Source organism: Dreissena polymorpha, chromosome 1 (genome assembly GCF_020536995.1).
Source record: "Dreissena polymorpha isolate Duluth1 chromosome 1, UMN_Dpol_1.0, whole genome shotgun sequence".
Taxonomy (NCBI): Eukaryota; Metazoa; Mollusca; class Bivalvia; order Myida; family Dreissenidae; genus Dreissena; species Dreissena polymorpha.
The window spans coordinates 112,510,689-112,524,519 of NC_068355.1; the positions used below are offsets into that span (position 1 = coordinate 112,510,689).

General features: G+C 34.6%; 1 protein-coding gene across 4 annotated transcripts in view; it reads left to right on the top strand.

Moving 5' to 3' along the window:
• LOC127844680 (protein MTO1 homolog, mitochondrial-like) overlaps nucleotides 1–13,831 on the top strand; it is a 112,416-nt gene that overhangs the window by 18,363 nt on the left and 80,222 nt on the right. For all 4 annotated transcript variants that reach the window (XM_052375106.1, XM_052375096.1, XM_052375122.1 and 1 more), the window contains 2 exons: nucleotides 24–136; nucleotides 651–763. In XM_052375106.1, the coding sequence (XP_052231066.1) occupies nucleotides 24–136; nucleotides 651–763 (226 nt within the window). The remainder of the gene's footprint in view (nucleotides 1–23; nucleotides 137–650; nucleotides 764–13,831) is intronic.

A 13,831-nucleotide genomic window follows, 5' to 3' on the forward strand; every position in this document is an offset into this window, starting at 1 on the left:
TGGTATGTTTGTTTATTTTTCAGGAACTCCTCCAAGACTTGACAAAAACACAATAGATTACACTCAGTGTGGTGTAACGAAGGGAGACAATCCTCCAGAACCATTCTCCTACCTCAGTACTGATGTCTGGATAAAGGTGGTTACCTCCCTTAGACAAAGTTGCTTGTTATATGGTTATATCAAGTAAATGTTGCTTTTGTAAACCGCCTAATTGTACACGTATTGATGTACAATTGTCTCAAAATGCTAATGGTTTTGACAAAAACATGTTTGTGGACAAACATGACAAAATTTCAACCAATATCACCTGATTACTCATGGTTAAACTAACCTGACAGCTTCATTTGTATAATTTACCAGTGGCTTGTATTTAATGTAAACATGATTGGATAGTAATGTTATACAGTTTGACTTACATTGACTGGTGAACTATAATACAATTTATTAAATAATAAACAAAACATGTTTTCTGTTGCCTTTTGTCTGTTTAAAAGTTCACGATAAATTAATATCTGTTAAGAGGAACATAAAAATAAAATTAACATAAAATGCTCATTAAATAAATTTGACTTATTAAAAGTATTATTTAGGCAAATTAAAGATATATGTCAGGTATTTACTGGGTTTGACTGATTTCTCCATATATCCAGGCTGATGAGCAGCTGGATTGTCACATAACACGGACCAGCCTGGAGATAGAACAAATAGTCCACGACAGTCTGCCTGAGAACAAACATGTCAAAGAAGAGCTGAGTGGACCAAGGTAAGGATTGTTTTCGCGTTTTTAATAAACAAATTCTGGATGAAAATATTTTAGATTAGCAATGTCTATTTGTGTCTGCATGTGGAGGAAACATGCAGCTTCTAAGTGTATGCACAGATTCGCAAACTTTTGTCCAGACTCTTTTAAATTATGTCCAAAATGCTCCAATAAATAAGTTTTGCCCAAATCTGTTCTAAAATGATGGACTTATCATTTAAACAGGGTTTTCAATAACTTTTGAGCCAACAGGCCAAAATGTGAATCCAACAGGCCTTCTGGGGGTCTGGGGGCATGCTCCCCATAAAAATTTTGAAATTGAGCACTTGGTTTCCTGCATTTTGGGCCGTTATATGGCTATTTTGATGGTACACCAGGCACTTAAATTTGAGCATTGTTTGTGCATATTATGAATTTTAGCTTTTTTAACTAACAAAAGTTAGATCCCAACAAGGGTTATCCCTAAGTCATTTAAAAAACGATTTTTCACAAATAAAGTGTATCATATTTCGGGTAAATACGACTTTCGGATACGTAATTGCATTCGATTTTTAGGGTAAATTTTTACGATTTTGATTAGGAAAAAACTTCGATTTTGGATTGGGAATGGGGCCGAAATTCGGCCCTACAGGAATGGGCAGGAAAGGCCTAATTGTCCGTCTACCATGCACATTTTGCCTGACACTTCTAGTTTGAAACGTAACTGAATTTAAAAAAAAACTTTCACAACAACAAAATTTTTCATTAACACAAAAAACACAAGCAATCAGGAATAAAAACACATCATGTGATGAAAAGAACGTCAAAAGTTTTGACTGCTGTTTGACCGAACCAATTTGCACCTTTTCATTGTTGTTGTAATGCGTTAAGGGAGATAATCAAGCGACGTCTTTGCTTAATAGCAAAAAGGAGCAAAATTACTGAAAAGACACTAAAAGTCAATTGCTGATTTTCCGAATCTGAGCGATTTTATCCGGCCAAAATCTTATTTCAAACGGCCGATTTGGCCGGCGGCCGGCTCTTATTGAGAACCCTGTTTAAAAGTTTTTTTATGCCCCAGGATGGAAAGATCGGGGGCACATTGTTTTTTTGGCCTGTCTGTCTTATTCAATGTGTGTGTCCCAAAACTTAGCCTAGGTTAAAGTTTTGCAATAACTTTTGCATTATTGAAGATAGCAACTTGATATTTGGCATGCATGTGTATCTCATGGAGCTGCACATTTTGAAGGGTGAAAGGTCAAGGTCATCCTCCAAGGTCAAAGGTATAATATATGGCTTCAAAGCGGCACAACAGGGGGCATTGTGTTTCTGACAAACACATCTCTTGTTTATATCTGTTTGTTTTTGGTTTCATTATCAGTTTTTAAAAGGTAAATTTCCCATTAGTGCTTTTTTCACCATTTTTGGAATTGGGCCGGGTCCCTTCGGATTGCGAAAATTGACGTTGTATCCTTAAAATTGGGAAATTATTGTTGTTTTTTTGCTAACAGATACTTTCAAATTAAGATTAAAAGTGATTTCAATATTAATTTCAAGGTTCAAGTAATTGGGAGATAAATTGAATATTGACACTGTTGTTTTTTTCAAACCTTCAATGTAGTTTTTGTAGGACCCATTTGAAAAATATATTCTTTTTTTCATTGGGAATGGGTTCTCTTAAAGGCCCCATTATTTATGGAATTTATAACGCCATCTTTGTTTCATAAGGCATCACAGGGCCCAAAGCTCCATAACTATGCAATAACTAGGGCTGTTTGTAAAACACGCATGCCCCTAAAATGGCCTGTCAGTTGTAGTGGCAGCCATTGTGTGAATACGTTAGAGTATTATTGACAATTTAAAGAAGAATTGCTCGCGTGACTCATGGAGTTGCTGAAGAGAGTCTGTTATTTATTTGTCATAAACTTCAACCAGATATTTTTGAGATACATGTATTAAATAAAGACAAGTCAAAAGTGTACATATGTTTATCAATTACGTATAATGGAAGCAGTTAGTTACAGAAAGAAGTTGAAAAATAAGATCTTTAGTACATAAATGAGCGGAAGCTATTTTTCTAGTAAGTACCCTATTTTACTGTTTTGAGTCACTGACCTTAACCTTTGACCTAGTTACCTGAAAATCAATAGGGGTCATCTACCAGTCCTGATCAATGTACCTATGAACTTTCCTGGTCCCAGGCCTAAGCGTTCTTGAGTTATCATCCAGAAACCATTTGGTGGACGGACCGACCAACAGGCCGACCGACCCACCGACCGACATGTGCAAAACAATATACCCACTCTTCTTCAAAGGGGGCATAAATATATACAGTAGGAAACAATTGGCCAATGTTGTAGTCTGAATCTATTATTGTCTTTTCATCTCTACAGATAATCTTTAAAGAGAAACCACCTGTGCTTTCATACTCTGTTTGCATGCTTTTTGATGTAAATATGAAAGTGACATGTTTACACATTATGAGGTTAATTAAAGAAATGTGTTTTCTTACTAAACAATAATACTTTGAATGTACTGAAATGATAATAATGTAACTCAATATTAACAAGAGATGGCCAAGCAATATTGTCCCCTACCGGTGAAACTCCACCATTGTCAGATTTTTTTATATATTTTTTTAAATATATTTGTTGCCATAGCAACCAGAATTCTTGACAAAGGAACAAAATGAAATGGTGTGCATAATCTCCATTTTGTCATCTATCCATGTTTCAAGTTTCATGAAAAAATATGAAGAACTTTTAAAGTTATTGCAGGATCCAGAAAAGTGTGACAGACAGACTGACAGACTGACTGACTGGAAGACTGACTGACTGACGGACAGAGCGCAAACCATAAGTCCCCTCAGGTTTCACCGGTAGTGGACAATAAAATGTCTTGCCTTCTGCAGAATTGGAATCTGGTACTTTGGGAGCAATTTCAACGCATCAAGGCGTTCAAAGTTAGCTGCATGGACAAAATGCTTTAAGCTATAAACATTTTAGCCAATTTATCTATGAAAAGCATTACATATGCTTTATGCTTATAACATATGCGTTATGCTTAATGTATTAATGTATTTATGATCATTATCCATGAACACATCAATTACTTACATATTATTCTTAGTCATGCACGTTATTTTGCTTCTTTGAATATAATACATTTCTTGTTTTGATTCTTTGGCATTTCTTTTTAATCATTGTCATTGTGCCAATCTGTAAACAACAATACAGTAAATCCTTCTAGAATCCTTTCTTAGACAGAGAAAATGGAAAAAAATCAACAAAGGATTAGTTTATGTTCATCTAGTCATGTTTGAACGAAATGTTTCATTTCAGCCATAAAGCTCTCGTTCCTTGCTTCCAAGCTAACTGGTCTTAATAGATTCCCTTATTGCTTATTGAGTTATTCAATTGACATGAAAGAAAATGTTTTCATTTTTTTCACATCAAAGTAGTGGCAAAAAGTTAGGAATGGCAATTACAAGTTGAGCTGGAAACAAATTCAGTTCTTTTGTAAAGTATTTTTGTGTGAAGCTAGTTCTATTGAAGTGGCATTTCAAAATTATTCTAAAACGAATACAATATTATTTAAGAATTTAAATGTATTCCCTTTATGAAAAGGTTACTTTGAAAATCATAGATTTAATACAATAATGATTTTGTGGAAAATAACAACACAGTCACTTCACCTTATTGTTGAACAAAACAAACACTTTATTTTGCATAAATGTTACTTTTTCATTACACAATATTTGACTTGAATGTTTGATTATTTTTATGTATTTACTAAATTTTCTCATTTTCACTTTGTGTCTATAATTCCTTCCCAAACACATATGGCTATGTTGTAGTGTCAATAAATAATTAAAACACCTCCTTTATATGTAAGTATAGTTCCCATTATCAAAAACATTTTATTTGTAATTTGGAATATTTTGCTCTGTGGCTGCCATGGTTACACTTTCGCTTTGCAAAGACTCAGCAAGTTCTTATATCTAAATGTTGTTTCTCATATATTTATGTTTGATCGAAATAATTAGTAAACTATCTGAATGTAATTATTTCAAATTGTTTATTCTAGGTAAACTTCGCATAGCCCTTTATCTCTTAGAAACGTATTTTTACGCATTTCTAGTCCCTTAAAAAGTTTAATTTAATTAAATAGCTTTCTTATTAAATTCAAGTTTAAAAGCTTCATTTCCAACCCTTAGATACTGATGTGCAGCGAACAGCATAAAACCTGGTTTTATGCTGTTTGCACATAGCCATTTTTACTTTGCTTCTGAGTGGGAAAGGGTTAAAAAATGTTGTCTGTATAACATACAAATGCGTTTACTGTATACAATTATATACAATTATACATGGACATTTTCAGTAAGTTTTTACACATTGGCTGTGTCACATGGACTCACCAGGCAATGAAACTTTGCATCCTTGGCCAAATTGTGGTATATGAGCCGCACAGGATATTCTGGGACGGCACTTTATTAATGCATTTACTTGTCAGCACGAAATGTCATTTTTAGCTCGGCTGTTTTCGGAGCAACCCGAAGTATTGTCTGCCGTCCGCGTTGTGCTAAAACCTTAAGCATCGGCTCTAAAATCAAAGTGCTTCCATATAAAATATTGTAGCTGCACCTTGATGAGTTCTACAGGCCACTACCATTTTTGGGTCACTAGGTCAAAGGTCAAGGTCACTGTGACCTCTAATATTCTTCTGACAAGCTTTCATTTATTCAAAACTGCACCCACAGCTGAGCGTTGGCACCCGCTATGCGTTGCTCTTGTTTAATAACATTACTATTTTATCAGCACTTAAATTCGCCTTTTACTTATTTTGAAAAAATATAATTAAGATACAATTTGTAATTCAATATCCAATTTTGTGTGTGCTATTCAAATTGTGGTGGGGTAAGGGGGAGGGTACTTGAGGGTCACTTGCAGGAGGTGGGGCTTGTTTGCCATATGCCAATTAACTTATATTTTGTTATCAGGTGATAGTAATGGACCCTTTTAAAGTTATCATTGTATGCCGTTTACAAAATCACTGTTAAATGCAAACAACCAAACACAAATCAATGTGTTCTTTATTAATTTGTAATAAATGCGCAGAATCTTTTTCAGGCAGGTGTTGATCACACATTGCTATCTTTTGATTTCGTTTATTATTATTGATCCGATTCCACACCATGATGGCTGTATAATCTGCAATACCTCTGAAAAACACAATACATGCCCTTAGAAATTCAGTTGAAAAACAATTAGCGCTAAAATTAACTATTCTTCTTAAACAAAGTCAACGCATTCAATACAGCTTTACTGCATTCGCGTTTTACAGCATTGTCATGTGTCAGCAATTAAGTACACTGTATATTGTACACCTCTTTAAGTCAAAACCAGATTTATCTTGATTATGTGACAGCCGATGTATGTATGCGTGGATTAAGTTGGATTTTTATGTCTAATGCCAACGGTAACTTAGTAGTGATTTTGTTTAAACATTAAACATAATTATTTGTAAGATATTGAATTTGTCAATGATCTGTTCACTTAAATGAAATAGTCGAAAATTACCGGTAATGCCCGACGAATAATAATGGTTTCACAGTATTCCTGTTTTTCCAGAGTGAGAATCATATGTTTACGCTGTAAATCCAAATGATGAAACTGCATTATTATTTGTCAAATTGATCTTTTAGGGGTATTATAAAAGTTCATTGGTAGTGTAAATTTGTCATTAACCCTTAGATACTACTAACTAGTATCATTTAACCCTTTGCATGCTGGGAAATTTGTCGTCTGCTAAAATGTTGTCTGCTGAATTTCTAAAATTAGCATTTTCTTCGATTTTTTTCAAAGAATACTATAAGAATAGCAAACAGTTTGGATCCTGATGAGACGCCACGTTCTGTGGCATCTCATCTGGATCCAAACTGTTTGCAAAGGCCTTCAAAATTCGGTTCCAGCACTGAAAGAGTTTAATAACCATAGCTCATCATCCACTCTGTACCAAGTACTGGTTATTTACAGAAGACCAGAGTGTGTCTGAAAAAGCCTTTAGGAATAATCAGGCTTCATTAAATAGTTTAAACTAACTTCAAGCTGAAATTAATAGGTTTTAGCTAGCCAACTCAATTTTACGCCTAATAATATCAACAGCAGTCTCTCTTTGCATTATTTAATCAGGGGTTGCCATCTGCTACAAAAATGCTAAAATGTGTCAATTAGTGTATGAGAAGAATGCTAATGGAAAGAAACAGTGCACATGCACCTGTTTTGAAAATGCCAGTCCGATGAAGGCAAGAAAGAGTTATCTGGAATGTTTACATGTATGCCAATAGCACATTTTGGCACTAAACGGACAGTTTTTAAGTTTTCAGGGTTTAATTATGTTTGCCTGATGTGTTTGGATTCATGTGGTAGTATTGTAATGAATGAGTGTTGAGACATTTTCTCCCCACACTTTGCATTTGAATTTGAAAGGGACTTTATTCTTTCTTAAAGTTAATTCCTTGCCTGTCGTTAAGTAAATCATCAATGCTGACTACAACAGTGTGGGATTTTCTCCCAAATTGTATCCGTATTATACAGGATACCACTTTATGGTGTTTTTTTTTCTCATTCCCAGGAGCCTTTATTGTCCCCCGCTATAGGGGGAGGGATATTGTTTTGGCGTTGTCCGTTCGTCTTTCCGTCCGTCCGTCTTTCCGTCCGTCCAAAGCCATGTCTTGGAAGTGCTTTGGCGGATTTCATTGACACTGGGGAATGAGTATATATATGAATAAGAGGATGATTCACACCAAATGGCATTGTACACCATCTGTTAATAACGGAGTTATGGCCCTTTGTATCTTGAAAAATGCTTTTTTGAGTGTCAAATATCACACTTTTGTGTCCAGAAGCATATTGGCGGGGGATATCAATTCAACAAATTTGCTTGTTCCACTTGAGTTGTGGTTATTTTTCATAAAGATGTTACATCACAATAATTTTATAGATATATAACCATGAATAATAATGAAACTATTAATTATTATTTGGTCTTTAAAATATGTTGCCTTTTCCACAAGTTTATCGGCGGTAAGTATAACATTTTTAGCAATTGTGTCAAATCTCAATCTGGAAAGTATGGTGTTTTCTTGAGGCGTGGATTCTAATTTGCTGTCCACATTTAAAATTTGCATGCTTTAGGAAGCCTTAAAATTGACATTGCAAGGGAGATTAATTTCTTGTGAAAAAATGTCGCAGATGATGTAGCATAGAAAGTTCTCATAACTAATTTGTATTACTTAGAATCACTATATAAACAATTCATAACTTAGTGCATTTCAAGGATTTTGCATGGTATCTGCTCTCTAATTGAAGTAGTTTTCATCCGATCTTTACCAAATTTGGTCAGAAGTTGTGTCTATATCATATATAGGTTAAGTTTAAATATGGGTCATGCCGGGTCAAAAAATAGGTCACAGGGTAACTTAGTGCGTTTAAAACACCATTGTGTCTTTTACCCTAGTCCATTAGTTGTAATATCATTCTACACTTGTTTCGCCAGTTTTCGTTTGTGCTTTCCATGATTTTGAGGAAATTGACAGTCATCATTTTATTTACGGGTATTTTATATCATTTTGCAACTCAAATGGTAAAGTTATGTGCTGCTTAATTAAAAAAAATATATAATTTTTCCACTCAAATTGTAAAAGTTATCAAGTTGTCCAAAACCTCGAAACGGGCGTATCTTGTGACATTTGACACTCTTGTTGTAGTTTAAGAACTGTTTGTACAAATGATGTTGTATTCATTTATCTTTTACAAGACACAGGAAGCATTAGCCATGCCAGTGTTTATTGTATGTGTTTCTCTCACAATGATGTTACCTAATTATATATTTAACCCCAATGACATTCATAGAGGAAATTTATTGTCAAATTATTAATGTTTCTTGTTTGTTTACTCAAATTCCAACTAGCAAATGAATACGCCTAATTCTTTGCATATCTGCTATCAATGGTTATTTTGTTTACAAAATATCAGAACTTGTGTCAATCTTGATTCACCAAGCCATGCAAGTAAATTCCTAAACTAAGACTTTTTTGAAAACAGATCTAGAGCTTGAATAAACAAACAAGCTGGTGATAGATTTGCTGATTTAGAAGCAGATGCCATTGTTATTCAACAGATTGGAAGAATTTCCTGACATTTCCTGCATTTCCCCATGTGCAGCCATAACAGTATATTAAACTGCTCCCAATTGTTGCAAACTATCCTCAGAATGTAGAAACGGATGTGTTTGTTCATGGAATTCTAATGAGAAATGCAGACCGATGAATTAATGTTTATTCAATTGGCTTGTATCTATATATCTGGGATGTAAACAGTCAATTAGAAGCCTTTCACCACAGGTGGTAACCACTCATCGTCATTTTGTGTTTTTGTGTGAAATCATCTTTACATATATACACATTATTTCATTTTAACACTCAGTTATTAATATTTAATATTATAATATGCTTTACTCTTGCTTTCACAAATATGTAAGCACCTCAATTAAAGATAATAACATCGTTAAGATTTGTCTTCAGTTCTTGCAAACATAATGCTTGATTGAAGCAAAGCATGCAACAAATTAAACACAAATGTTATGCTTCTGCAAAGCTTATCTAAGTTTTTTTTTGTTTTTTACATTGTGATTGCTTTTTACTTGTACATTGCATGACTGTAATGTATGTCTTGTGTTTTCCGACAGATTTGGTTTGATTCCTGTGCACAATTGAACACTTGATGGAGGTTAATCATTATGTGTGGCTATTAAAGATATATAATTTATTCATAATATCAGTCCTAAAAATATATCCTCTGAGGCAGCCTTTTAATTAAGGGAATTATTGAGCTATTTCAAGCCATAACTCTTTGCATGCTGGGATATATGTCGTCTGCTAAAATGTCGTCTGCTGAATTTCTAAAATTTAGCATTTTCTTCGTTTTTTTTTTTACAAAGAATACTATCAGAATAGCGTCTCATCTGGATCCAAACTGTTTGCAAAGGCCTTCAAAATTCGGTACCAGCACTGAAAGAGTTAATTCTGAGCTTTCATACTGCCAATCTGTACCAGAAACCACTGATTGACTAAATGGTCCTCATTGTTCGGTAAATCGAGTCCAGTGCAAAAATTACGCCAAGCTGCAAGCAGGAACAAAGACCGTTTGCAACAGATGTTTATCTTGAGATGGGTATACATTTTAATTGATTGCAGAGAACAGATGGTAGAAAGAAAGGGAACCAGCTATAATTGACAGGAAGAGGAAAAAAGTGAGTTTGATGCCTGCAAGATGGCATTTGTCTGGTTATTGTTTGAGCTTTTATGTATCAGTCCATAATTGTTTTGTTTTTTGGGAAATTATAATTTTCTTATGTTATGCCAGTTATTTCTTAGTCTGTTTTCCAGGGGTAAACTAACTGAAATATGATATTGTAGTTGTTCTTGTTAATTAGAAAACCTTACTTTTATAACCAATAGCAGAAAGTGTAGGTGTACATACATTCTGATCTCGGTTGCATACCTTTGTCCTTTAAAGTTCATGTAATTATTTTGATTGGCCTTGGCAATGGGAAAATGAAAAGGACAAAAGTTCTATTCAGGGGGGGGGGGGGGGGGGGGGTATATGATTCACAGTGCATCAGACACCTTTTCAAAAGGGCAGGATGCCGTTTTGGCAAGATGTGTTTCAGTCAACACGTCATTGTTAACCCATTTATGCCTAGCGTCTAGTAAAAAGGCCTTGGCAAACAGTGTAGACCCAGATGAGACGCCGCATGATGCAGCGTCTCATCAGGGTCTGCGCTGTTTGCTTAAAGGAATTTCTGTAAGAAATATTCTAAATATAGAAATAAATAAATATACTAGACATCCCTAATTTTGGAGATAAATTGATTCAATTTAGAAGGATGGGAGAGTCCACTAGGCATAAATGGGTTAATGTAAACAATGTCTTAATGCCCACTTCCAAGGTAACCATTACGTATATGTGAAGTAAACCCTTTCCCACTCAAAAGCAAAGTGAAAATGGCTTTGTGCAAACAGCATAAAACCAGAACAGCCTGCGAGTAACTCACAGTCTGTTTAGGTTTTATGCTGTTCACTGCTCATCAAGGAATCTACAAATGCATCAAACAACGTATCTATGTGGGAAAGGGTTAAAGATGCTTTTCAAAGGTTTGTACTGCATTTATGCTCCTGATATGTCCTGAGACACCACCAGACACTTTGTTATTTTGTTGCAAGCTTGTTTAGTTGTTAACAGTTTTCTGCAATATGTCTCACATGTTGTGCCAGCTAATGAAAAGAATCATTTGACATATACACATACCTCATTGAAAGCCGTTCAGGCTTATATCCCATCTTTTCACACTTGCTAATAAACCTTTCTGGCTTTTAACGGACAAAGTATCTGCATTTTGCATCTGCAGAAGGCATGTTTAGACATATAGCAACACGTCTGCCAGGAGTCACATCACTGCAAGCAATTAAACACTCATTATCGCTATTCTGCTGTAAGTGAATGGTACTGATTTATGTATACAACTTTAATGGCACCAACCTTCCATTAAGTAAAGAAAACCCATGAAAGAGGGGTAGTGATGTTAATGCGGAAATTTCATAAGTAATTCATAGACTTTTGGTCGCCTTTTTGGTCTTTGATATTTTTCTGTAACATTTTTTTAAGAACAGGATGCTTATCACTATAAAAATGAGATTTTTTGTCAAAATGTTTCAATTAAGTTCTATAATTAAAAATGTAAACTCTCCTGGCTGGTATTCATTCCAACGTTGAAAACCTGGTATTTTTAGCTCGGCTGCTTTTGGAGAAAACCAGATGTATTGTCATAGCCAGCTCGTCGTCCGCTGGCGTCGTGCAAAAACTTTGACATTTAGCTCTAAAATCAACGTGCTTCCACCTTCAACTTTAAAACTTCATATGTAGATGCACCTTAATGAGTTCTACACGCCACATCCATTATTTGGGTCACTAGGTCAAAGGTCAAGGTCACTGACCTCTAAAAAAAGATAATTCTGACAAGCTTTAATTTATTCAAAATTGCACCTGCAGCCGAGCATTGGCACCTGTTATGCGGTGCTCTTGTTTTTTTTTTACAATAAAAATTGTGATGTTCAATAATACAAATCTTTATATAATACAATTTAAGGAATACTTAATCTTTTCTTTTTCAAAATAGAATTACAGTGCTCACACTGGCCTTCAGAAAACAATAGCCATTTTATTTTTTCCTTAAAAAAAATATAGCTAAAACAGACGCGGACTTTTCCGCAAAATGGTACTGAAGGCAAGAAGAAAAAAAAAAAGATGAATCTCATTTTATCTATGTTTTATCAAATGTATATCTATTGGATTTAAGTTATAATATATACTTCAAAACAAGCATAATATTAGTGTCATTTTCTTATAAAATATTATCATGGCTTTACAATAAAAAATACAATCAATGTTGTTGGTGTGACTAAACAAACCAGACATCAGCTACAGTTACATACATATATACTTTAAAACAAAAAAGAAAACTACTTTTATTAAAGTACTATTAATAAAATAAGAAAGCTACCCTTTCAAATTGTTCAATTTTTAAAGTCTGTCTGGGTGCGTGCAAGTTCTGGTTAGTACAACACCGCATATGTATTCGTCATTCTATAAAAATGTTATAAAGAACGCCGAAAGTAAATTCAAATTGACGAACTGTAATGATCCGAAAACGACTGTCCGAAAACATGTCGAGATACCTCTTTTGCACATGAAATAAAATATGCATATCGTTTCACTGCAGAAAATAAAACCCCGTAACCTTGCGAATACGCAATCAATATAGGTTAAAATATTCTTTTAAAATGTGATATTGCAGTGCTTTACATTAACTTTATATTAGGCTTGAATTTATAGAACTTAGCATAACTGTGAAATATTTTACACCTTTATCATAGCAGATGAGAGGGGCTATATGGAAGTAAAGAAGTTTAACAATTTGTCTGTCTGTCTGTCTGTCTGTCTGTCTGTCTGTCTGTCTGTCTGTCTGTCTGTCTGTCTGTCTGTCAACTCTCTGTCTGGATGGAATAAATGGGCACATATTATATGAGACAAAGTATTATGCAAACAGCCCACATCAATTATTTTATGGTCAAGTTCATACATTTCAATCACAGATCAAACTATAGCACTTATATTGCCAAAATTAAGATTGTCTGCTATCTAATTTCCTTATGAATTGAAGTATATTGAAAACACTTGCAACTGTTGCATATAAGATGGTGTGTCACTTGCAAAAAACAACCATGGAGGTTAAAAGGTAACTCTTTGAGATCAAACATCAAAATTAAAAAACTTAGCTGCACTCTGTGAAAAGGGGGTTGAATGCATGTGCGTAAAGCGTCGTGCCAGATTAGCCTGTGCAGTCTGCACAGGCTAATTAGGGACGACACTTTCTGCCTAAACTTGATTTTTGCGAAGAAAACTGTCTTTAAATTAAAAATATAAATCATTTCATGCATTTGCTTATTTCAATATAAATTTTCAAACCAATTGTGGCCTTGGATTGTTGCATGGCAGAATGTAATAGTTTCAGCTAATTTGTTTAGCTCAAAGGTCAGCTACATGATTAGCCCTTTTTTGCCAAAGCTGTACATCTGTGTAAAAAAGTGGAGTACTAATCAGAGGTGTTCATACTGTGATTATAAATTATGTAGCTTTTGTTATCCCCCGCCATATTCGGAGGGATATTGTTTTGGCGTTGTCCGTCCGTCTTTCCGTCCATCCGTCTTTCTGTCTGTCCGTCCGGAGCCATATCTTGGAAGTGCTTAGGCAGATTTCATTGAAACTTTGTATGCGTATATATATGGATAAGAGAATGATGCACGCCAAATGGCATTGTTCATCATCTGTTAATAACGGAGTTATGGCCCTTGGTATCTTGAAAAAATGCTTTTTGTGTGTGTCCGGAGCCATATCTTGGAAGTTCTTTGGCGGATTTCATTGAAACTTGGTATGGGTATGTATATCAATAATAGGATGATGCGCGCCGAAT